The following is a 26273-nucleotide window of genomic DNA, read 5'->3' on the forward strand; positions in this document are numbered from 1 at the left end:
ATAGGGCATAGTCCCCCCAAGAAGCCTTTCCCGCAGGTAGGGCATCCAGGACAGCTTTCTCACCCTACCTGGGCTCTCTGGTGTCTGATGGGAGTTGGCATCATGCTGCAGGGTGCTAGGTTTCTCCTCCGCCCGCCTGCGTATTTCTATGAAGTGCCTAGGAACTTTACTTCTGTGCTACAGCTGTCAAATTTGGAGTGAACTTGGTCAACAAACTACCATGATTAGGTGACACATCTAAAGAGACAGGCAGGGTGACCACACAAGCCTTGTTTCCTATGGAAATCAGACTAGATGAGCAAGCCAGCTTTAATCAGGTACTTAATTTATTCCAGTTTTAACAAGGTGCTCCTTTCCCACCCTTGTTTGCAGTATTTTGAGATACTCCTCCAAGGAAAGGGGTGGCTGTTGCTATTTGTGATTTGCTCTCAGCTACACATAAGAAATGGGTGTTTACTGGAGACCAGTCTCACTCCCTGGGCTGAGTTCAACATCACAGCTGTACCTGAAAAGCCTGACTTTTGTTCCAGCCCTTTTTATTGAATATCTTCCCTGACTGCTGAGCTCAGCACTGGGAGGACAAGGACATGGTTTGCTACTCCAAACAGTAGCCTGCTGTGCGCAAAACCCAGATATAACAGGACACTGGGGGAGATCCAGAGGGTTATTTCTAAAAGAGCAATAAGGTTTCCCAAACAGCTTTCACCCTCTCTTCCCCACCACCCTAATCTGCACTGGTACAATTAACCTGAATGAACAGCAGTCCTGATTTGCCCTGTCACGGTATCCCAAGCCGACACGGCTCTCACAGTGACTTGGCCAAGATCACTGGGTGCTCTCTTGTCTCCCCCCTGATGCTTTGGGTGCACGCATGACATTTAGCAGTGGAGAAAGCAGCATCTCAGTGCCTTGCTGGAGTAATACAGCTGCACTCTCAGAAACTCTCCTCCCCATGGGACAAGGACCTGCTCCATCACCCACAAGCACTGGTGGCATCACCAGGCAAAGATTCCCCTGTACTGTGCTGGAAAGAAGCAATTTCTTACATGGGAGGGATGGTGTCCTTGCAGTATACCTGCTCTGAGAGACCTCCCTGGCATGACAGCAGATTGGGCTGACCTGCTCATTAATTGTTTATAAGTCTCCGTGTACCGCTTTACTGAATTACGTAAAAGGTCTAATAGTTCCTGCTATGGATCCTGATCCCTGGGTGGGCTGTGCCTCAGCACCCCAAGTGCTCTGAGATAGTTGGTAGCTCCGAAAGCCTGCAGAAGTGAAAGGAAATCCTAAAGGACTGTTGGAGAGTTTTGTCCATCCTTTTTTTTTGAATCAAGGATGCCGTAGTACCACCAGCCTGGCATGGGGGCACATTTGGGACGTGTATGGGTAACACCGTTGACAGCTCATGGAGACTTTCAGTAATTCCAGCAATATGATGCTTAACTCATGTCTGTGCCAAAGACTGCTGTGGGCCCTTGCAGCTCTCCAGCACACAACCCCACCACCGCCCCGCCATAAAGCCAGCTATTCCTGACCTTTTCCTGGGCTTTATTTCCAAATGACAGACCACAGAAGTGCAGGTTATCCTGGCTCTGTTGTTCCACTGGGATTGAAGGCATCCAAGGAGCTGAGCAGAGGAGCTGAAGAGCAAAGGGGGACCATCTTGCTCACTCTGACAGCTCTCTGCATGCAGCTTCTCCATGGGCCCGAGGAAGGCTCTTGCACAGAGGTTACAGATGAAATAACCACCCCCTTTATTTCTCCAGATCGAAACCTTCTGCAGGCTGTAGGACAGACAAACCCAGTGTGTGTGTGTGTGTGGTTTCTAGAGTTCGTCTCAGCCCAGGGTAAATCTGCTGGCCTTGATGGCGCTGATCCAGCAAAGCTGCGGGATGAGAGGAAGCAGGACAGAAATAGCTGGGGCAGCACAACGTAATGACAACCACCGCTGATGCTGGAAAACACCCAAAGGCTCAGACGTAGGAGGCAGAAGTTTGAGGCACTCTAGCTAGACTTGCAGGGCTCCTTCCGACTCACGACAGCACGCACTTGCTGCACCCCTCTGTCCTAATGCAGGAGGTTTGCCTGTCCTCCCGACAGCCCCAGCCAGGCAAGAGGACCCTGTCTCTGATGATGGGAGGTGTTATGGTTTGTGGGTGCTCCCCGCTGTTATTGTGAAGCTCTTTGGTCCCGCATGAGCTCAGTGGGATCTTTGCCCAGACTGGGAACTCGGTGCCACCAAGAGGCAAAGCATTTTCTTCTCCCAGCCTCTCCCATCAGCATGAACTCAAACTCCCCCACACCAACACACACTGGGCACATGGAAAACCTTCTTGCTGACTTGCAAAGCAAACCTCAGCCTAACAACAGCATGGGATTCACAGGAAAACGCCCGCAAACCCCAGCCTTTCTAGCGGTGATCTAGCTGATCACCATCTTTGTGGCAATTCCCTAATGGCCTACAGGAGACCTGATATAGAACCTGCAAGAAATCCCATTAAGCTCCTCTCTCTATTTGCTGGCATGGAAGTATTTTCAATGAAAAAGGAAGAGAACAGGCTTTATTTTCCTCGACCCACACAGTACATGGCACTGCTACTAAAGTGATGAGGCTGACACCTTATCTTCTCCAACTAAGAAGCGCAGCGAGGCAAATATCTCAGAAGAATTGTTTCAAAGAGGATCTCAGGGCATGAGCAAGTCTTGATGAGTGGAAGCACCAGTTCATGAGCTCCACATAAAAAAGCCCATACTGGATTCAGCTTGTGGCCTGCCCGTCTGTTGTATTTCTAACTGGACGACAGAGGATGCCTAGGGAGCACTATAAAAGCGGGGTGAATATTTAGTGGCACTACTCTGTAATACTCCCCCAGACACTAATAATTTGCAGCTCAAGAACTTCTAGAGCCAAAAAAGGGTAGCTTTTTTCTTTAATATATATATTTTATAGCTTTTGAGAGGCTTTTCATCAACAAATTTGTCTGAGTGCTTTTTTAACCCATCAATACTTTTAGGATCCACAGGGTACTACAGTAAGGAGTACCACGGATGCCAGGTTGTGTGAAGTCTTTTTTGCTTTGAGCCTGGTCTCTATAAGCTTTATTTGATGCTCTCTAATTTTTATATTGCAAAGAAAAATTAAGGAAAATCCTCCTTTTGCCTTCACCATGCAAGTATGGTCTTGCAGGATCTATAAGGTGTCTTCCTCCTATCTCTTTTCCAGCCTGAAGTCTTTGTCTAAACAATCCTTCCTCATGTGGAAGCTGTTCCAGACCTCTGACCATCTTTCTTTTCTCTGAATCCTCTCCAGCTGACCTACATCATTTTTGGGATGGAGGGACTAGAACGGCACACAGTATTCCAGTTGCAGGCACACCAGGGACTCACAAAGGTGCAATGCTGTTTCAGTCTTCATTCCTCTTCTAACATCTGTTTTGCCTTTTTTGTTTTGGATTACTTGAAATAAGTCAACAGAGGGGTGAAATGTGCTCTCTGGACAATGACAGATACCCCGGGGAACGCACAAGGGCTTGGGCCCAAGAGATGGGTCCTTGTCCCAGGTCTAGCACAGCCCAGGTAGGGCTCAGAGCAACTTTTCCTTATGCCTCAGTGTGTTGGGCAGATGAGTTCTGCTCAGCATTTGCAAAGCCCTCTCAGGTGGAAGGTATTTCACAGCTGCAACCTGCAAGCACTACGAGACTAAACCATAACCATTCCGAAAAGTCTTTACATTTACTTGGTGCCATTGACAGCTGCCTTCATCCAGGCACTGTAGATACCTGCCATTTGCTATTTATCCTCCTTTGCCAGCCTTCACGTTGTGCCCATCCTCTCTCCAGCTCTGCCATGATCCCAGATTTATCTCACCATTTCCAAAGTCAGGAACTGCTGCAGTGAGTGGCTTTGTCTCCTGGGGTGAAGCCCCCTTCCAGCACAGCTCCTACCATACAACCCAGTGTCAGATGGGAAGAGAGGACAAGACCAGGATTCACAGAGGCTCAGTTCTCCCAACGCTCAGCATAACCTTGGGCATGTCCTCTTGCAAGCCTTCCTTCCCCCACACATCTTAAAGTTGGAGGCCAGGCTGCTTGTGCAGCAAAAACAGCAGTGGAAACCTCCACCCAAGGCAGCCTCTAAGTCTATAATCAACCTAAAGTGTAAGTTCTAACTCCTTTCATGCATGTGGAAACTGTATTCAAGTCATCTGCACCCCAGGCAAACACTGGCTTATTACAGCAGGTTAAATTCAGGGGATGGCAGCAGCTGAACCAACACACTGTGAAAGGAACTTGCTAGGACTGAGGTCCAAGAAGAGCTCAATGCTTTTCTGCAATTGCTCTGAGATTGCCAATGGGATCAAGCATTCAGTTTTCGGATCCCGGCTGAGGTGGGAGTTGGTACCTAGCTGCTGGGGCTGGGCAGGTCTGGGGAGGACCCAGCCAACAATGCCAAGAACTGAAGCGTTCCCCAGAGATTTTTTGCTTTGGATTTTGAACTTTTGCATATTTACTTAGGACTCAATCTACTCCAAATGCCTGTTTTTCATTGCGTTTCCACACATTGCACTCCCCTTGTGAAGTGGGAACAACTGCACTCTGCTCTCCTCCAGTACCCTAACTGGAAGAGCTTTTCAGAGCAGGGGCTTTGCGCACAGGGCTTGGGGGTGCTACCTGGGGATGGATGGACAGCCTAAGCACGGACACCGCTGGGGCAGTTTTGTCCTGAGAAGCTTTCTGGCTCTACATAGCAGCTCAGCTGGGGGACCAGACCATCACAAACACACTGGCTCATCCCGTATCAGGTTCTCCTTGCATGTTGCCTAGCAGAAAGGAGCGTTTCACGGTGCAAAGCTCTCTGACATGCTGTCTCCACATCCTGCCAGTCCCTTGGTACAGTGACACTTGTCCCACTCTACTTCGGGAGCAAGAAAACTCTGGCTCTCCCCCAAGAGAACAATAAAAGTCCCCATTTCTCCTCTCACCCTCTAAAGGGACCGGCAGAGCTGATCTGGCAGCGAGTGGAGGCAGCAACTGCTGCCTGAGAGTATGGTGTCGGTGCAGACGACCAAAAATGTGCCCAGGACTGAGAGTGCCTGAAGCCGCCTCTCCCGTCAGCCCTTTTCTGCCGGGCTTGGAAGCTGTTCTCTGCAGCTTCAGGAAAGGCTTTGAAAAAAACTACGAGCTGACAATGCCTTCATTAATCACAGCATAATCCTTTCCATGGCAACCCAAGGATTGCGAAGTCACAAGTTAGCAAGCGTAAGACAGAAACACTGTACAGCAGTCCCCGGTCCGTGGAAACTTAACAGTGAACAAGATGAATTGACTGCTCTGAGGAGGGGAAATGAGTTAGAAATAATATTGCCTTGGAAAAGGGGTTCATCCCTGGGCTGGATTCAGATCTCATAAATGTTGGTGTTAGTGGGGCGATACTGTAACTTCATAAAGTTACTCCAGTCTCACCCCAAAAAGCGACTTTGGCCCTATAAGTCAGTTTTACAGAAGCGCAAAGCTTTCAATGAGATCAGGCAGAAAAGAAAGACAGTTTGTCGCCAGCCCATCACCATGACTTAAACATTAAACACGATTTAGACAAATGTATTTGGAAATTGGCAGAGCTCAGAGATTGCAAAGCCAGCGGAGAAAACAATTCGAGTGTCAGTCAACGGGAGGGAAGTGCTGTCCTGGTTTTGCCCTTGTTTGTCCCTCTTCTGCTCTCCCTGGGATAGTTTAGACACCAGGTGGGTGGGAGACTTGCACAGGGTCTCACAGGTTTTGTCTGAAGCTTTGGCAAAGCTCAGTCCAAAGCTGCAAAACCATCCCATACCTTCACACCACCACTGTTGGGACCTTGCTGTCCCTCACCTCATGGGAAGAGAGGTAAGACCCGTAGCATCCTACAGTGGAGAAGGAGGGGAGAGGAGTCAGCTTGTGACACAAGCCATGTCCTCGACATCTTGATGCAAAGCACAGGTTAACCCCATGGGGTTGGTTCTTGGACATCCTTTTGCCGGGACTATGGAAAAAAGCACTCTCACACCAACACCACAGCCTGGGGCTGTGGGAAGACCACATCCAGCTCCTGCTAGCTCCTTCTGCAGGGGGATTTAGCAGCCAGGGGCAACCAGGTAATCTTAGACCCACTGGCCTGTTGCCTTTCAAACTCTCCCTCCATGTTGCCTATGAGACAGGTCCTCCACCGTACACCCCAGTCTTCCAAGAGACGCCAAGGGATGCCAGTTCCACCTTTGTTAGGACATCATGACTGTAACCATCCTAGGAAAGCCTGGGAGTGTTTGGTACGGTGCTCAGCTGATCCAGCACAGCCCATGCACGTAACATTGTACCCCCGAACCAGGCAGCAAAATGCAAACTACTTTGTGGGAATTCCCTGTCCCACGCTGGCTCTCTCTCAATCCCTACCCGGGGATGGTCCTAATAATTTAAACATTTAAATTTAAAGAAGGTCCTAGGCACTGCTCACCAGCACCGGTGTGACCCAGGGGACACACCACCAAAACACAGCCCGGACACAATCCATGCTACGCTGCAACCAGAAGAAACTCCTGCTGCTCTCTGAAGAGCAGCACCAGTTGCCTGAGACCAGGTTGTGTTTCAGCCTCCTGGGTGGTTCGTTTGGAGCTGGGTCAGAGCAGGGAAAGGGCGAGGTGGTCCTGGGACCGGTGGGAATGGGGGGACACCTGGGGTTTTGTGCCACCCACAGTGGGTCCGTGCAGCAGGCACATCCCCAAGAGCCTCTCCCCATCCCTAAGCACTTCCAGACGTATTCTTGAATATGAATATGTGGAGCAAAGGGGGGGGGGGGGGGTGCATACCGCAGCACAGGAGGGAAATAACCCACACCCCAGCTCACTGCTAGGTGACCCAAGCTAAATTAAGCAGCAGCTAGAAATTACCGAGGCACTAATCTCTGCTGCAGGAGCCGAGCTGGCTGGGGGCTCCTGGGCATTTCTGCCGCCCCCCCCCCCCCCCCCCGCCGCCTCCCATCGAGCCCAGCCCCTTCCCCAGGTTTGATCCGAGCTCTGGAGCAGGCTGGCTGCCACGCAGACCCGGCGGGGGTACGCCCGGTCCATCCCCTATCCCCCCCCTCCCCATTGCACCCCATTGCAATGGCTTCACCCCCTTGCACCCCCACGGCAACCCACCCGGAGCATCCCCAGCTCTCAACCTGGTCCCTCCCGGGTGTAACCTAACAATCCCCTCCGCCTTACCTTAGCGGGGCATGGCCGGGGCCGCAGCCGGGGAAGGGGCGCTGGTGCCCGGCGCGGAGCCGCGCTGCCTCCGGCACCGAGAGAAGGCAGCTCCTGCCCTGCCCGTCGCTGAGCTTCTTAGCGGGGGAGGAGCCGGGATACAGCCAGCCCTTCGTGTGTGTGTGGTGTGTGTGTGTGTGTACGAGTGTGTGAGGGGGTGTGTGATACCTCCAGCCTGGGGACACCGCAAGGGTCGCGCTCCCCAAGCATCCCCGCACCCCAAAGGTGCATCCTCCTGCATCCCTGGGCTCTGCTCCAGACCATGGTAGCCATTAAAAGCCCTGCTACGAGTTAGGCTGCGTTTTTCAAGTCCTCGTTGTGCAGAGCCCTGATGGCTTTTTGGGTAAAGGGGTGGCCGGGAGGATCCTTCTGCCCCTTGCAAAGAGGTCTCAGGGACCATATTGAGGTCCTGTGGGATGGGCCAGGAGCTGACAGGCATTCTGGTTTGAATGCACCAGCCTGCGCTTGTAGATGTGAAAACTGGAAGAGAAAAACCCTTGAGGACCAGGAAACTCAGAGCTGAGGTTTTGCCTAGAAGCTTAACTCTGACCTGGTGACTCCCTGCCCAAATCTGGGCTAGTGTCTTTTCTCCTTCCTGCTCAGAAAGGTGGGGTTGGCTTTTAATTGTGCTATGAAACATCACCGAGGTTTCTTACCTAGGTATAAAGCATGCCATTTTAGCTAGCGGATGGTGCAAAACACGCACCAGTTTCTTTGCAGTGTTATCACACAAGGTGTTTCTAAGCTTTGCTTTGAAATGAGGGCGCCTGAACCCCTCCTGGGGACCAGGACAGCTGAATTTTTTTGGTGATGCTGCAGAAGTAAGAAGCAGTAAGAGAGAGCCTCTTTCCTCCGAAGCTACACCAGGAACTCTGCTCAAAATATGGGAGAAGTGAAGGCACAGCCGCCCTGTCCCTTCCCCAGCCCTTAGAAACTCCCTGCTGCAAGCCCAGCCCTCTCATGGGAACCAGCTGTGAATAGACCCAGTTGACTTTAAGCTGAAGAGAGATGATTTATGACCACCTGAGGCCATGCCCAGTTTCACCCAAGCCCTACTCAGTGTGCCAATGTGGTTTGCGTGGGTATAAGGGCAGATATTGGCTGTGCCCGGGAATTGCTTCGCTCTGACTGCATCCGATGTGCCTGGAAAGGCTTCAGACTTGGGCAGACTTTTCTTGTGCCCAACGTGTCCCATGGGTGTGTGGGAAGGCAGCGAGGGAGGCTCTGCCAGGGAAAAAGGGCTGGACGTGCTCCTCTGCCTGCACCACTGGGTTTGGAGGTGGGATTTGAAGAGCACGAGGAGCCTTTGGAGAACTGCTCAGCACACACTCTCACAGCTGCAGGTCACGGGCTAATCCCTGGGTATTTAATACCAGGGACATTGGCCAAGGATGTGGTAGCACCTGAGCAGCTCTGAGGGACAGGCGATGAACCCGTCCCCTTGCTGAAAGCCTTGCTACTTCTGTAGCCCTTCTTCCTAGTAATTCCTGGTCCTTTTGAGCAGCAGGAGGCTCATATCCATATGGGGGATGGAATGTATACGGGTGTTAGGGTGGGAAGCTGCAGGGTGTAGGGGACCCCACACCGAGGAGAAATATTCCAGCATCATCCTGCAACCATGGTAGGATGCCTGTTCCTCCATGAAGATGCTCTTGCAGGTCAAAAGGGACTCTGAAGTGTCAGCTGAGTTAGTTTAATGTTAGTGAGCAGAAATCCCTGGCAGATGGCAGCGCTGGAGGGATAAAGAGATGCTGCAGGATCCTTGGGGCGCCTGGGCTGGATCCTGCCTGGAGCTGTGCACCACTCTACTACCTGCTGCTGGTCTCTGGACATGCACAAGCTCCCCACATCTCCACGCTGATGTGTTGGGGTCCCACACCAATTCCAGCATCCCTGCCCGTGTCCCCAGCCCACATGTTGGTGTGCACCACCAGCACAGGGACAGGCAGGGCTGCGAAACAATCTCCGCTTTCAAGCCCTCTGCCCCAGTACCAGCAAAACTGAGATGTGGATGCTGGTGGGGAAGCATGACCTCCATGCCTACAGGATGATTTGTGGCTTACCCAGGTTTGCATAGACCTTTTTCTGAATGTGCATAAAGCAAGACTCGGTAAAGCCACCTGGTCTACACCAGAGTGCTTGTGCTATATCCAGCAACAAGTAACACAGCCCCATAGGTGCTCAGCCATATGTGTTGCTCAGGACATCCTCCAGGAGAGTATTAGGACGTTTGGGAGGCTGAGATGTTTGTAAGGCTCTCCCCTGAAGAACGGTCCTTGCACGCTGTTTCAGTGATGGAAGCAGAGGACTAGGATGCTCTTTCCCCTCTCTAGGGTTTGGTGACACACTTTGTCCCAGGGGTTGATCCCAAGAGCAGGAGGATCTGGAGGGGTGCCCCCACCCCACAGTAAAAAGGCTTTTTCCAGACGCCTGAAAAAAAGATGCCTTTTTGCTCCAGGCTCTTGAGGGGGAGGCTGCAGAAGGGCACAGCTCCTCCGTGCCGCGGAGACCCCGAGCACAGGCAGGTGGTGGAGCTGGGGGCTGAGGTGGGAGCAAGATCCCAGCGCCAGCACGTTGGGACCGCGTGTTACAGCAGCAAGACTGGAGACTCCCATGGGCAGGGACAGGCTTTTCGCTTTTCAAATGCTCCCAACGTGCAATCTGCAGGTTTGTTCTTTGAGGGGAAGCTATCCAAAAAATCACATCCTCCTGCTGCTTTGCCCATAATCCTTTTTTTTTTTTTTTAATTTTTATTCAGTCTGCAGAGCTTTTTCCAAGCCAGGCGAGGCTCAAAAAACCAAGTTCCCTGGATTGTCATGACTTTGAGGTATAGGATGCAAAGGTTTTATAGTCAGAGGGGGTTACCCTTCCCCTCCACGGCTTTTCCCAGTGAACGTGAGTGTAAACTTGCGTGAAACCTTCATGCAGATCGCCTTGCCTCAGTCTCAAAGTCCACAGAGAAAATAATTTGAATGGAGTTTAGTGAATCGAGCAAATTGAAAAGGCTCTGCAGAGCCACCTTGTGCCCATCAAAAGCATTCTGGAAGAACACAGCAGTTTAAAGACAGGGAGTCTGAATAAAATATACACAATTTATTTATAGGAGGTTTACAGCTGTACAACGTTGGCTTTCTGTTTGGACCACTCTCTGATCTTGTGCAGCATGACACGTCAGTGCCTTTGGAGATGAAGACAAGTCATAGCCTGCTTTAACATGCAGATGTCAAAAGGATTCCACAGAGTGTAACGGCAAGCTACTTGCAACCATTGAAATGATTAACAAAAGAAATGGAAAATAAATCAGAGACATGTCCTACACCACCTGGGAGGGACTGGAAAGTGCTTATCAGACCTGCCCTCCCCTCAGATAAAAAACCCCTGAATATTTCTGTTTACTTCATTCAAAGAGAAAAGGCATCAACATTAGGAATGGCATTGCAGTAACTGCTCTCCCCCATCTGCTCTACAAAAAAGACAAGACAAAAAAAAAAGCAACAAAGGTAATTTTTGTTATTCTATTGGAAATGTAGGGGGAAGGAGGCTTCTGCTCTAACCTGTCAAAAGTTTTTGGAAAAAAATAAGGACAAATATTACTGATATTAAGACATTTTGGTCCTGATACAGTGTGATGATTTTTTTTTTTTTTTTTTTTGAAGAAGAAGCTGTTAAAAAGCTGCCTTTCCTCTCTTTATGGCTTGATTCTCTGTAGAAAGGAAGGAAGGAAGGAAGGAAGGAAGGAAGGAAGGAAGGAAGGAAGGAAGGAGGCTGCCCATGGGTACGAGGGCACCGCTACTCCTCAGCAAGCTTCAGCGCCATTCCTCGGGGATCACGGCGTGGTTTGGCACATGTTGGGGCACTCCTGCCCAAATGGCTCTCATTTCCTGAAGCTATCAGTAGCCTGATTTCCTGAGAAAACAAGGCTAATGCAGGCAGGCTGGCTACCCCCATCTGATGATGATGGCGCAAAGCTCCTGTGATGTTCTCCCTTAGCTAAATAGCTCTTCTCCCTGCCAGGTGAGGTATCTTTGGGCATCACAGTCCCTCTCACACGCCACTCTGAACGTGAGCCTGTGAGATCTTCTCCTAGGACCTAAATCTTGCCTTCTAGCCCCAAAATGCCGCTTCCATTTATTTTCAGTGATGAGTCCCATGAACAAAACCAGAATAAAATCAAAATATCTCTGAATCAGTCTGCCCAAATTCAAGGATTTGCTTTGACCTTGGGGTCAAAATGTCACTTTACCAAACTAGGAGTGTTTGAGCCAATTCTGCAAGATGCTGAACTAAACTAGGTCTCAGTGATGGCACCAGGAGTTGGAGGGTGCTCAGTGCAAGCCAGGAATAATTGAGACCTGGAAAGAGCATCCTGTGGGTCACTGCTTGCCTCTAAGTCCTGGAAAAAAAAGACCAAAGAAAATAAGCAATTTGGTCAAAAACCCAATTCATAACCACAGGAGGCAAACTCTGAAGATGAGGAAAGGGGAAAAACAGCCTGCAAAAAATCGATGAAGTTGTACCGTATGCTTCTGGATGCACCAAGAATTGAGCTGGCAGGTAATGTGACTTTGGGGAACATCTTATCACATTACAGACTTAGCAGATCTTTAAGGACTTTAAAAGAAAATACAGACTTGCAGCATAAACATGAGCTTTTAGTAGGACAAGCAGAAACCGTACTTGCTATAGCAAAAGGAGGCTTTTCTGTTCACTTGTCCTTGCAGACAGAGGACTCTGCTCAGGCCAAAATCTACCAAGATTACAAAATTACATCATATCTATTCATTTCCACTTGCATGCAGGCGACTGCAAAAGATTTGCTTGTTAGAAAATCTGACAGGAAAATCCCTTAACTTGCACCATTTTTAAAGGCACATGAATTAAAAAAACCCAACCTAAACAATAGGAGAAAAAAAATGCTTTGAAACCTGCCCTGATCAGCTGCTGAAAGGCCAGATAAGCGTTTGCTGTTTGGCTTATCTGGGATGGTTTGTAAGAAGCCGGATTCTGCCACCCAGTGGAATAAGGAAGATAAACCCAGTCTTCACGGCAAACAGGAGCAGAGCATGGCCCTAGACACGGCCCCAAGGACGCGTTTGGGTTGTGCTTGTGCGACTGGCTCTAGCACTCTGCAACTCATCCTCCAGGCCAGGACACTGGAAACTAAAGGTGAGAGATGGACAGTGGTACGAACGAAATATTCCCAGCATTTTCAGGCTGCACTGGGAGCAGTGCTCCTCTTCTCTCCTCTAGCACAATCTAATATCCCACTATTTTTTAAAACAATTTGGGAAAGCGAGGCACTGAGAAATGATGCGCTGTATGCAGCAGTATAGATGGAGCCCATTGAGCAAAGCTCCCCATCCCTTGGACCTGAAGCTTTGGCCTTCAGAGGAACTGATCTCCTCTTATCTAAACACCGAACGGCCCCAGCAGACAGCCCACCCCAGCTACCGGGGTGAGCTCTGGGGACGGGGACTGCACGAAGACATGGAGACAGCAGGCACCACGGCAGTACGAGAGGCACACGCAGGAGCCGAGTCCAGACCGATTCAAAAACTTGACCCCAGAGAACAGTTGTCCCACCACTTTTGTTGGCATCTTTGCATCCTTCACAGTTGCGTGGGGTTGAACAAGACTCAGGAGGAGACAGCTCTTCCCTAAAATGATGGAGCTGTTAGTCTTGTTGACCCTGTGGATTTGGGACTGCCTTGGTGCATTTTCCTTCCAGTTGCAGCACGCAAACCCATACCTGGAAAACATCCAAAAGGCCCCAATCTGTTTTTCCACTTCTTTGCTGAGGTGCCTCCACAGAGAAGCGATTAAAGGGCAGTTTCACGGGAGACGACTCCACGCACGCTACTCTAAAACCAAGCAGACACATCGAAGACGCATTGAAGCGGCTGGTGGGACCGCGGTGGCCACACGTGTGCGTGGTGGCACGTGCGTGCCGGCCCCGTGTAAACAAACAGCATCAGGGCATCGTGCTCCGGCTGTCAGGACACACAGCGTGCTCGCAGCGATCCCCCAGCGCACGCAGCGGCGACGGGGGCTGCAGAGGACGCCAGCAGAAGGATCGTTGCGGTTCCCCAAAAAGGCACCATTTTTTAACATTGAAAACATAAGATTGGCTCCTTTGAGTGGAATGCATGCATAGTTCATATACACTTTGCAGATGGTAGGTAGGCTCTGTGCATGTGTGTATATATATGTATGTATGTACGTGTGCATGTTTATATACACATATGTTGCACCAGAAGAAGAGTCTTTGAGTACTTAGACATTGGTGAGAATGTTACTGCTGAGCAGCCTCACAGCGATGGTTCCAGAAAGATCATTTGATCTCCTGTTCCCCTTGTCCTGGAGGTGCAGCGTGTGCACGGACTGCCGGTCGCTGGGATCCCCCGTGAGCACCACTTGGCCCAAGAACTCGTCGCTTATTAAGTTGTGGTTCCAGATCTGGGGAAAGAAAAACAGACATGACAGCAGCTCCTTGAGGGATGCAGCCAACCTTCACACAGCGGAGAGGAGAAGGGGTTATGGGGGACCTGCTCTGAGCTGGAGATGTGGAGGTGGTCGAGGTGTGGGGCGTTCACTCTGTAAGCGAGAGGGGCCAAGGACATGCATTTAACAGATGTCACCGCTCAGCCGTGGTGGTGAGAGGTCGAGCTGCGTGAACTGTTGATGCTCAGCCTTGGGGAATAGACCCGCTGTGGCCAGTGTGAAGAGAGGGCAGGTGGGGGGGTCCAAGTGAGAGAGGGTCTCCATCCCTCAGCTCACTGCTCGCCTGCCAGGTACCTGAACAATGATGGGTTGTCCTGGCTTCTTGCGGTAGAAGAGCCCTTTCACGTCAAATTCTGGAGACACCGTGTTCTTCTTCACTGGAGAGCGAACTTTTTGCCCTTCGCACTTTATGATCACATAAGAGTCAGCTCCTGGGGAGAGAAAAGGGAATTTTTGCTTTGTTGTAGCTCCTGCAATTCCTCAGACACCCCTTTTCCAGGGATGTCATGCAGCACTTTTCCTCCATACCCCACCGGAGAAGATGGGTATCTGCCAAAGAGTTCATCACACCCCAGATGAGGTCCATGAAGCTCAGCTGTTGGGCTCAGGCTTACTTCTGTTAGGTGACATTGTCCCTGGGCAGCAGGTGGTGATGGACTGCTATGAAACGGCTGCCTCTTCCTTGACCCCATCTCCTACATAAACACTCCTTCATCACTCCAAATCCTCCTGACCTTTGGGATAAATCTTTCATGGAAGACACCGCCCTGCTCAACTCTCCTTTTGGGATTATTTCTGCTGAAGGCAGGCAGAAATAATGCCATGGAGAAGAGAAACAGGCTCATAGAGGTTGTTTCAAGCAAGGTAACACCAAGAAGGCAAGGGCCTGCAAGCTGCAAAAACCCCCAAACCCAAAAAACTTCCAAGCCAGGGTAACCCTGGTTTTACTTTAAGGTGATAACTAGCTACCTCAGCAGGGACTGTGCTTTTCACCCCTACGGACAAATCATTGGCGTATCTTCCTCCTAGATTTAGTGAGACTCAAGTGCTGCAGGGGCTGTCAGTATAACGACTAATGTTGGTGTAAGAAAAATGCTGGGTGGTCAAAGTGATGAGAGATGGCAAAATGCTGAGCCAAAATTAAGTGTCAAGATGTGTTAATTTATGAGATCCAAAAATGACACCACTGGGGCACTGGGAAGGTGTGGTGAGGAACCAATGAATGGGAAATATATTTAAATACATTTAATATATAATATATTTAATATATTTAAAAGGCTTTTAAGAGGTGAAGATGGTTCTTAGAGTATTTGCTGGTCAAGAATCCAGGGAGAAGGTCAAAATGTCAAAAAGGATCATTGGTGGTAGTGAGAGACATGGGGAAGAGAAAGACTGGGCATTGATGGGGAACCAGGTGAAATGAGTGGGAAGTGGAGGAAAAAGTGGGAAAGGAAAGCTATTGCAATTATCCCAGCTGGAACAAGACAGTCATGGGGAACAAGCAGGCCACAAAGATGGAGAGTGAAGTTCCCAAGTTCACAGACTACCAGCCTACAGCTGGACGGTACCCGAGCTGCCAGCAGAAGGAAAGAGTCCCTCATTAGTGAACATTTTCCCCTTACGAAACAAGTGCTCGTTTGGGGATTTTCAGTGGAGAATGAGCTACTGCTATAGAAATTTAACTGCCAGAATGCATTTTCTTACTATGACCTTTAGTGGCTATGATGGAAACACAGACCAGGTGGATGAGTTTTCTTGTCCAAGGAAATGTGGAAAAGAGGAGGAACAAATCACCCCCTTCTGAGGGCCAGGGATTTAAGAACCACATCTTTGATTGCCAGACCACCTCCTCGCTAGCTTTTGGTTTGCAAGGACCTGGCTCCCCTGGTGAGACACAGCTGCTGGATTTCACAGCTGTTTTTCCAAACTAGCCTTGTCTTTTGGGATGTCCCATTAAATCCTCATATTCCATCAGCTGGAGCCAAATTCCTATCTGTAAATCACTATTTCCAAAGTAGTGTGAAAGGCCTGGGCTGGGAGATGCGAGAGATGCTATTGCACTGGAAAGCACCAAACATGCACGCTGTTGGTGGTGGGACCTGAACAGCTGGAAAACAGCTGGAAAAAAGCCATTCCTAAGGGCCTCTTGCTGAAAAAATGCTTTATGGCTCCAGAATCCACATGTACCCTTGTCCAAAGAAAAGACAAATCTCCTTGTTTCTCTGAACAGTTCAGAGACCTTTGGCTACAGATTTCCCTGCATTGCTACAGATACACTGAGCTATTGTGAGTAAGCCAAGAAAAAACAACCTGCCTAGGGTAAAATTCCCTCTCCAGACACCAGACAGGATAGAAGGACTCCCTTTGTGGCATGTGATACATAAGTAAATTGGGCTAGTCCTTGCCCTAAGGAAGGATCCTGCTCGTTATTTTCAGGGCTCTAGTGATACGCAGCCCTGACAATAATGCTTGGGTGAAAAAAAAAAAAAAAAATTAATTAAGTTTTTAATTTAGATTTTTTTAAATTTAAAGTTTTCAATTTTTATACTTTAAATTTGGCTTGAAAGTGCCTGGCTAAACCTTGCCACATTCAACACGTCCTTGATTCAGGAAATGGGGGAGAAAGGCTAGGATCTGGTCTGTTCCCATGGCCGAAAGGCATTTGCTTCTCTAATCGCAACCTCTAGACCTTTCATCCCTACTTCGAAGAACTCCCATTACAAGTCATCACTACCCCTGGGTTTCTTGGTCCAGATGCCCCAGGGGCTCTTGCCATGAGCTTCTGCGTGGCTGCAGGACATGGTGAGGCATGGTGCTGCTGCTGTCTCTCATGCAAGAGAAGCGTTGGATGTCAAAATTGCATCAGAGCATGGTAGGACCATGAAAATGAACCTTCAGAGGACCAAGGAGGCAGAAACATAGTGCGCTGTGCTCGCGGTGGCTCAGGTCATCTCAGAGGGCTCCTAGTAGCCAAGTGTGGAGAAGGACTTAAAGGAAATAGAGGGAGGGACTGTCGATCCACCCCACCCCAAAATGAGCTAAATTTGACCTACCCTCTGCTGATACACATTTATTGAGCCTCTGGTGATGAACACTACCCCAACACGTCAGCCTGTTCTATTGCTTCTCTGTCCTTCCTACTAAAAAGCCTTTAAATACAATTCCTGACTTTTACAGCTGCTCATACTCGGGAGGAAAGCCTGGATTGTTACAGGACCACTGCTAAGGGCTTTGGGGAAGTTTTGGGAGGATCTCCCGAGGATCTTAGACAACAGCCTAAATATAACAGCTCCCAGATCATGTCCACAGCAAAGAAATGAATTTGATTCTCCATGGACTTTCTCCTCCTCTGGCATCTGCATCAGGCATGTTCACTGAAAAAAATATCTGAGGACATAACAAATCTCAGCAACCTCCCACCTCATGAAACCACCTCCCCCTTTTCCCACTGAAACAACCACTTCCCAACTCCTCCAGGACTAGACAACAGGCAAGGAAAGACCAGTACCTCCTTGGGAGTCCTGATTCTTGAGCCCAGCCGCGGCGAGGACATGGATCTGGGATACCACTTGCGGGTAACCACACATCCCGCTCCAGCAGGTGTGCGGTGGCTCATCCAGCACCAGCTCTCTGCAGGGAAAAACCATGTGGCCTTTGAGAGGTGCCCAGCCTTACCCCATGGGCAGGCCAGAGAGTTTTCTCTAGCAGAATGGAAGGACTATGCACTGTCCACTGCCAGACTCTGCTCCCCACTCCGATCTCCTCAACCCAGGTTTGGGATGCTCTCCCATGTCATGCTTAGAAGCAGAGTGGGAGCTTGTCTGCATGTCTGTGGTGAGACCTGTAAAGATGCCCTGTCTCCTGGCCACCCTTGAATGGAAGCCAAACACCAGCTCCAGGTAAGGCTATGACCAATTCCAACCGGGAAAACCACATGTCAAAAGCACAGGGCTGTCTCCAAATAGCCAGCTCCTCCCCATCACTGCTCTTGTTCCTTACCGGCAATCTGAAGGCACATCTGTGAAAATCCTGAGAAGGAACTCGCCTACGTGACCGGGGTCAAAAGTGGTGGGGATGATGACGTAGCGGCCTTCCTTCAAGTCCGTCCTCAGGAAGACACTGCGGGAGTTGATGTAAATGGAGCTGGCCACCTTCTGCTGCAGGGTGTGCATCCGATAGTTCCTGTTCAGCTCCACCTGGGCAGAGACCACAGCGGGACAGTCAGCAGGACAGCACTGGCTGACAATGTACTGGTATCCACCTTGGGGGGGGCCAGACTGCAAGGACTGAACCCGCAGTGCTGGGAAACCCGGAGTTAAGAGAACCAGCAAAATGGTTCCAACTGGGCTGGATGGAAAACAAGTGTGGACGTGGCTGTCCCAACCCTGTTGGCTCAAGGACTCGTTGTCTCTCGCATCCCAGTTTGACACTGGAGGCCCAGCAAGAACACAAAAGGATCAGTCTAACGGATTTCAACATTTGGAGATAACAGATTAACCATCGCTTTTAGCAAGGAGAACTTGTCCACACTGTCACTGTTCAGCTCTGAAATCTCTCATCATCTCTAGAGGGGGGCAGGCTGTGCTGAAGGCACCCCAGAGGCACCCAGGTAACGCTTAAATGAACAATACCAATCGTCATGCAGGACTGATGTACCACTCCACCACTAACAAATTTATGGGGGTATTCAGGCCAACATGCAGGAACCACGGTCTACCTTATGGATATCAAAGCCTATGGCCAAGTTCTCTCCTTTGCCCTCTTTGCGACTGGTCCTTTTTGGCTTCTGCTGGATGGAGATCAGCACTTCATCTTCTGCCTTCTTCACATCAAACACATACTAGAAACAAAAGCAGGAAGGTAAGGGAGGACTTCTACTAAGACAGGATCACTGGCCATGGGTGGGGGTGGGCACACGGTAGAGTTAACCTCAGCTTCTCCTCACCCACCTCACTGCAGGGCCAACCTGGCTTCAGTACCAGCATTGAGAGCCCATACCCACTCCTCTCAGGAACTGGCATCATCTTGCCAAACCAGAGACATTTTTGGCTCATCTTAGAAAAAGACTGCGAAATCCAGTCTTTGAACTGCTCGGCAGAATCCAAGGAGTCTAGATGCAGTCTCAGACCAGAGACTTTCACCGCTTGCAGTCTGCCACAAGTCCTCCTACAAGGCATGGAAGGAGGAACTCATGTTCATAGACACCTAAGATGAAAGCTAACACAGAGCTGGAAGCAGGAAACAACTCTCCCACATCCTTGATGACAAATCCTGCAATGGACCAGACCACCCTTCATCTGCTTGTTAGGTGAAGGACTCACAAGAACTTGTCCCATGTTACTGAGAATCCCAGTTCAGAGCAGGACAGGACAGAAGAGCTTGTTCTAGGAGATGAACTTCAGAGCAGGGCCTTTTCTCAAGGCCAACCTAGAAGGAAATAGCCCTATAGACTACACCTGTCCTGGTAAATTAACAGTGCCAAGGTCTGGGCAAAGGAACTGGAATTTAATGGTTCAGACATCCAGATTGTTGGAAATGGTTCCTGGCTCTGTTTGACTGGCACCAGCTAACACTGCTACCCTGTGGCACAGTTTACTGTTTGCTTGTGCCAAGATGCTCTACACCAGGCACTTGGATGCAGTCTCCCTGATAAGAGAGTTAGGTCAATAGAGTTGGCCTGGATGCTGGTCATGCTGTGCCAGGGTTCTCAGCCAGGGAACCATTGTGAGCGCATTTAATCTACTAGAGGTCTGCTAGCCAGTTTGGCCTTCTAGGTCCCTGTAGGAGATTTAAACACTTGGAAGCACATATGAAGGCTCCAGAAGGTCCTCTGCTCCATGACTCACTTGGGGGTTCTGCAAAAAGGTGTCCTTGTGGTTGATACAGCCTCCACAGCGGTTCTTCAAGGGGTCATTGTTTCTGGTCCACGCCCCATGTAGCACTGCCTCCTCCCAGGTCTTGTGGATGCTCAGGTAGGACGTGTTGATGAGACGGCACTTGATGATGTCCGTGAAGTATTTGCAGAAATCTTCGAAGGTCATCCTAAGTCAGGAAAGGACAGAGCTGGGTTGTGCTGCTTCGTTCCCCTGAACAGTATGCTGCAGGGACTTTCTTGACCACCTGTTAGAGACTGTGTGTGGGTAGCCTCTGATGCCCGATGAGTAACAAAAAAGATGGAGATGATACCTTTCTCCATGCATGCAGTAAATACTTCTTCAGTCTAAACAACAGGGCTGTGTGTTTTAGAGTGGGAGAAGCAGAGCAGCGAAGAAGAGCAGAGAAGCAGAAGCACCTTCCTCCGCACATGGGTACACGCTGTATTGAAATGTACTGGTGAGGCTGTTAAGTTCAGCACATTCATAACAGGTTCCCAGTACCCTGGTGAAATGGTTTGGACCCAGTGTGATACAGAGCAGCTTGCAATCCTAGGGTCATGGCCATGCAAAGCTAATACCCATGGGCTCAAGGAGGAGGCTTCGTTCAAGATTCTACGGCTTGGAAGGCCATTTGCTCTGGATAGCTGTATGCATGGAAATGACTCACATAGCTGTACGCATGGAAATGACACATGCTTCATGAGGTGGGAGGACTCTGTGGGCATGGCCCATGGCAATAACCCCAGGAGGGACTCACCAGAACTCTCCGTCGTCTTCCACTGTCATCCCCATCTTCTCTCTCTCACTTTTACTCACCTTCTGCCACTCCTCAGATCTGTGGGAAGAGTACAGGATCATTACTGCAAGGGCAAGGGGACACACACGAATTCAAGAGGCTACTTGGCCTTGGCAGGATCTGTCAAGGGCACAAGGCCTGGACAAAGCTCCAGGCATGCAACCAGTCCCCATACTGCTCTTCTGATGAGCTCATCTTCCAAACATGAGGGGAGCACAGCACGGCTTGGAGCTTCAACTTCCTTCGTGACCAGAGGAGCTGAATCCAGCTTGGCAAGATTTTGTTTGGCCAGTACAATCACAACCCTATCAGTGAAGATAACAAGATGGACTCTGGCCAAAGGCTCTGGTTACACCAGCCCTTGATTCTTCATCCCATCCACAGACACCACCGCAGTCAGTAGTGGCTGTGGTTGATTGTGTTGGGTGCTATTTTTGCTGGAACAAGACTGGGAGTGGAAAGATGAGCTATAACCATCCTTCACTAGCGTGAACATGCTGGTGATTTCACCACAACACCCATCAGAGCCTTAATGAGAAGATCTGCCAAGCTCAGCCACCCACCTGCTGTCCTCCAGGGCAAGGAATGCATCCACCCCAGTGAAAGAGTAGGTTTAGGACATGGGTTGAAGCAGCATCCCACAACTGCCCATACAATGTTATCCTGCGGGTGTGGATGTAGCCAAATCGTCTCATGCCTCAAGGCTTGCACTAGCCCAGCTTTTTCCACCAACAAAAAAGGTGCTGCTGCTGCCCGTCCTAACTCACGTGTCACTCCAAGGGCCGTTCCATTCCCGCTCGCCCCACGGGTTGCGCATGCGGATCATGTCCAGCTTCTCCGACTTGAAGAAGGACAGCAGGCCGTGGCCCAGGCGGACCTTCCGCACGTCCGTCACCGCGTATGCGTGGCCCTTCACCAGTCCGCAAGCCAGGCGGGCCTCCATGTCAGCTGCTGACGTGGCCTGGGCAGGGGGACACAGACAGTGCTCGTACCAGGGGGATGTGACTGCCTTTGCATGGACTGGGAAAAAAAGGAGCTCAGATTTCCCTGCAGTTTTCTCTGAGCCAAAAAGAAGTGCGCCAATGCTCAGGGAGAGAGCCAGTTGCCTTGGCAGATGTATCAGATGCTGTTTTAGGTCCTAGATCCTTCCTGGTCTTCATCTGCTGTATGAGGTCTCTGAGCTCCCATACTGCCAACCAATAAAGCTCATTCTACTGGTTATCATGGGAGGTCTGGCACCCAGTGTTTGTAGAGATGTCCGCACGCAGACACCAAAACGCCTTTCTCTGGAAGTGAATCCTCTCCTAACATTTAAAGGGTGGTGGGATGAATCTGGGCTCTCGGACATAGCAATGAGGAATAAAGAGGGCTGGCATCCAGGTTTGACTCCTTGTGCCATCCACAAGAAGTAGGAACCCTTGGCTATAATTTATCTGATCTAACTTGGAAGTCTCTGACAGTGTAAGAAAACTGCATCCTAAAATGCCTATTCCCATGAGACCGTGACCATTCAGGTAACATCTCTTACTTTGATGGAGCAGCTGATGAGGCCTCCCCGGTTGTGCACCTTCAACACACGCTCAAAGAGAAGGTTTCGCTTGGCTTCATCAGCAATGTAGTCCCCTTCGGTCAGGTCGATAGGTTCAGAGACCCCGCCAGTAAAGTCTACCAGGGCATCAGCTGTGTTGCCTCCATCCAGGGCCTCATAACAGCCTGACAACCTGGAAGAGGGTGACAGGGATGGCACAAAACCACTAGCTTGACATTTTAAGGGGTCTGGGGCAGTTCTTGGGGCAGCCCGGAGAACAGAGATTTATAATAAAACTGTCAGTGGGTGAGGACAGCAAACTAGGGTGAAAAAATAAGACCCATGCTGCTTGCAGCACTCTTGCTGTCACAGGACAAAGTAAAGGGAACTTGAAATCTCTAGGATAGGTGTTACTTAAGCAAACATGGAGTTGGAGGATATTTTGCTTTGAGGATAAATTAAGGCTGGAGAAGGTTTTTTTCTTACAGTTTCTGTCTGTTTGAGATATGTCCTACTCCTCCCCAGGAAAGATGTTGTTTCCACTGGTGCAAACCAAGTGATGAATGAACAGAGAGGAAAACCAGGGTGCCCAGGTCCCAGTTTGTCCTGCAACTGCCTGGGTACCTACTTGGCATAAGCTTTCTCCACCAAGGCGCACCAGAACTCGTTCCTGGAGTTGGAGTGGCAGTAGATGAGCTGGTTGTGGAGTGTGGGCAGGCGGTCATCTATCACCACGTCCAGCCACTGACCAAAACGCCAGAACTGGAAGTGGAAGATGCCCACGTAGCTCTCAGGTTTCTCGGGATTCCACTCCTGCTCCTTCCAGTCTGGGATGACCTGCAAGAGAGGAGGCACATGCATCTAGGTTATTCCCTTTTTTGCTCGGTTTGACTCTCATCCTGGAACTAGCGTAGATAATATCAGACAAGGAAGAATATGAGGGGGGTGGACTGGCTTACAGCCTGTTGGGGCCAGATTTTGGACCTGGTTCCTCCAATGCAGACTAGATTAACATGTACTGGAATAGCTTAGACTTCATCACGCCTTGGAAGATGGAGCCAAAGATCATTGTCCTCTTTCTTATAATTCTACCCTGGACACCTGCTGCCATCTACTGCTGTAGACAGGCTATTGGAGCAGAAGAGTCCTTGGTCTGCCCAGGGATGCTTATTTTTATGACCACATTTTTGTTCATTTTAGTGTCAGGAGGGTACCACTAAGAGAGGGCACCTTCTTTGATTCTCTTACTTGATTGTGGTGTGACTTGGCTGGCCCAAGAGCAAGTGTTGTACTCAACTGCTTGGTGGCAGTGAACAGGGACCAGACACTCTGCATACATCTACTCTGCTAAATAAAAGTGGGAAAAGCAAGGTCCCCATCCCCAGAAAGTCTCCACTCCTCCCTGTCAAGAGCTACCATACTCATCCAAGCAAGCACAGGGAGGTGACTTGCTAAAAGAAGGAAAAGAGGGCCTGGGGTGAAAGAAAGCCTAGAGCAGCTGAGGGGCTGAGGGAGCACAGGTTTGGTGTCATTGCCACCTGTACTGCCAGTGGGACAGGCACAAGCAAAGGGTAAATGCCAACGTCCATAGTCCTTCAGGGCTGCAGGTATCACCAGCTCTGATTTGGATGGAAAATCCACCCAACAGTTGGGACAGAAATGGGCACAGCCGTGCAGAGATGCTACATCTAGGAGGATCAGCATTTTATTTAGAACGAGGACATAGAGACACACAGCAAGGAACTGCCCCACCACAGCTTAGCTTCTGTTGAGAGTGAAGGCAACGTGGTTTTACTTCATGGCCAGGGTGAGGCCATGTATAGTTAATGTAGCTGATAGTTGACAAGTACTGAGCGATTCAGCTGCAGTAATGTGACCGACTGTCCGCACCTTGGCTTCTTTACTTACCTGCTCCCAAAGCATCATGACCTAAGTGAAGAAAAACCCCAACGTGCCCACGGGGAAAAATATGTTCCAATACACCAAATAATCACTGTCCTGTGGAGGCAGCTGCGAGTGTTGGGGTGAGGTAGGACAGGACATAGCTCCATTGTACAGAAGGAGGCTCTTCAGAAAATCCCAGGCCATGGTGAGACCCCCTGCATTGTGCCTTGGCCCTTGTCCAGCTGCCACAGCCTTCTGGATTTTTTTTTTTGGCTGCTGTCCTGAAGCCGTAACCCTGCAGAGAGACTTCTCTCTGCAGAGCCCCCCCCGACTCCTTAGCTACCAGCAACAATCCAGCCCAGGGCTTTTATTGCTCCCACACTGAAATATTAATGATGCCATCAGCCCTGCGAGCTCACTGGCACTCTTGAGTTGTCTGGATCAATAGAAGCAGAGAAGACAGAGCCATGAAAAATTGCTGCTTTTGGAGGGTTTGGTGTTTTCCAGCGATGCCCCAGACTCCCTCTGGGAGAGCGCCAGGAAAGGTCAGACAGCCCTCCATCAGTCCCCATCGATTCCCTCCTGACTGGAGCTCATCCTAATGAATTGTCATAGAGGACCGTTGTGCTAATCAACTCGCTATTAATATGGGCTTAGAAATGATTATGTCATTGATTAGAAGCAGCTTGTCAGCCAGAGCTGGTAGCGACAGCTTCCAGCTGGCTGGTTCTGAGACTCGCCATTACTGTCAGTGGTGGCAGGAGATACTGTTCCCCACCATCCTCTTCTGTCCCTTCATTTGGGGACAGCACTGAAAATACCCTCTGCCCCTGCGGGTAGCAAAAGCGGTCAGCCTTCCTGCAGAGCAGGATCCAGGAGCAAGGACTGGTCGTGTTTCTACACCCACCCAAGGGGAAACGAGAGGAGCCTGAACTCCAGAGCCCAATCTGTCCTCAACCTGCCAAAGCGCAAGGTGTGAGCTCAAACATCAGGTTCCTCCCCCCAGCTCCTCCCAGAACACAGCATCCCACCCAGGCCAAGGATCCCTCCAGTTGCTTCACCCCCTGGCCAAGGTGTCTGTGACTCCCCTGGGTGCAGGAGAGAAGGGGCAGCTCTGGATGTGGTGCCTACGGGGACACCACACTTCGAGGCACACAGCACAACCCCTGACACTGCGTATTACCTGGAGGATTAACCTGGGGTACATCTACAAACCTCAGCGGTAGCTGGAGCCCAGCTCCCTCCAGGAGATCATCATGCGACTGAGGTCCACAGCTCCCACCCACTCCCAGGAAACCTCCCCAGCCATCTCCATCCTTCCTCAGCAGATGCTGGAGAGCATGTCATGGACCACCCATCCCAGGATCCCACTGAGTCCTGGACTCAACTTGGTTGTGTGACACTGAGGCAGCGGAGACCACATCTCCTCATTCACCCAACTGTGCTGCTTTTTGCTCAGGTTTTGCTCCCAAAATCTGGAGCTGTAACACCCTTTAGTGGGACAAATCTACAGTGAAAAGGCTTAGAGACAGGTAAATTGGGAGCCCAGAAACACCAGGTTCATTTCCCTAAGCTGGTTTAGGGCTTTTCTCATTTTTCTTAAGAGTGGCTAATTAAGAGGAAAGGCACCTGTGACCCTGGAGAACTGTCCCTGATTAGAAGGAGGAATTGGTAGACGCCGATTCCTCCAAGCACAGGCTCTTCTGCGGGGAACTTGCCAGCACAGGAAGGGGAGGGAGGGACCCAGTTGTGCCAATCTGCTGAACCATGGTACAAACCGAGATGAAATCCCCCTGGGAGACGGGACGGAATGGCATATCTGAAAGCCTTTATGGGATGCTGAAAATTTGTAGGGAGAGTTTCAGTGACTGGTATAAAGAGGGTCATCTTCCCTGCAGCAGCGAGCGATCGCACTACCCCACTCACCCCCAGCTCTGGTGGAAAGGAGAATTCACCTGAGGATCATTTCTCCTCCTCTGCCCAGCTTCAAACCCCTCCCCAAACCACACAAAACTGCTAAATGCTCCATTAAGCCTTTCACACCAAGAGAAAAGAAAGTAAATGTTCATTTTACTTTTTACAGGAGACAAAAAGGTGCTCAAAAATACCAACAGTGAGTTGAAAATTGGTGGGTGCTGCTTTAATGCATGCAGGATTGAGGCAGCTTCCAAAAAGAGCACGAAGACACGCACAGCCTCAGTCCTTAAAGGGAACCATGTTGACTAGGCTTTTATTTACTGTGGTACATCAATACTCAGCGAGGTATCTGCAGCAAGAACTCTACCCCAGCAACGTAGCAATGGCATATTGTGAGACCTGGTATGCAAAAACCCCCTTGGATGTTGGCAGTGGCTCCTGTTATTGGGTCTAATGTGGTCTGTAGTCAGGAGCTCTGCTCTGGGATGTACAAGGAGGGGT

The 26273-nt window shown here is 50.1% G+C and overlaps 2 protein-coding genes across 10 annotated transcripts in view; both read right to left on the reverse strand.

The window, feature by feature from the left end:
• The window catches only part of MYO7A (myosin VIIA), a 104246-nt gene extending 96890 nt beyond the window's left edge, over positions 1 to 7356 (reverse strand). For all 4 annotated transcript variants that reach the window (XM_030042258.2, XM_030042257.2, XM_030042255.2 and 1 more), the window contains exon 1: positions 7232 to 7356. The gene's annotated coding sequence lies outside the window, so the exon portion shown is untranslated. The remainder of the gene's footprint in view (positions 1 to 7231) is intronic.
• Positions 7357 to 10348: 2992 nt separating this feature from the next.
• The window catches only part of LOC115353214 (calpain-5), a 60514-nt gene continuing 44589 nt past the window's right edge, over positions 10349 to 26273 (reverse strand). For all 6 annotated transcript variants that reach the window (XM_041118588.1, XM_030042260.2, XM_030042259.2 and 3 more), the window contains 10 exons: positions 22600 to 22808; positions 21972 to 22164; positions 21211 to 21404; positions 20405 to 20482; positions 19618 to 19813; positions 18489 to 18611; positions 17771 to 17967; positions 17280 to 17401; positions 14066 to 14202; positions 10349 to 13726 (listed from right to left, as the gene is read on the reverse strand). In XM_041118588.1, the coding sequence (XP_040974522.1) occupies positions 13544 to 13726; positions 14066 to 14202; positions 17280 to 17401; positions 17771 to 17967; positions 18489 to 18611; positions 19618 to 19813; positions 20405 to 20482; positions 21211 to 21404; positions 21972 to 22164; positions 22600 to 22808 (1632 nt within the window). In that variant the 3' untranslated portion in view covers positions 10349 to 13543. The remainder of the gene's footprint in view (positions 13727 to 14065; positions 14203 to 17279; positions 17402 to 17770; positions 17968 to 18488; positions 18612 to 19617; positions 19814 to 20404; positions 20483 to 21210; positions 21405 to 21971; positions 22165 to 22599; positions 22809 to 26273) is intronic.

This window comes from Aquila chrysaetos, chromosome 19 (genome assembly GCF_900496995.4).
Source record: "Aquila chrysaetos chrysaetos chromosome 19, bAquChr1.4, whole genome shotgun sequence".
NCBI lineage: Eukaryota > Metazoa > Chordata > Aves > Accipitriformes > Accipitridae > Aquila > Aquila chrysaetos.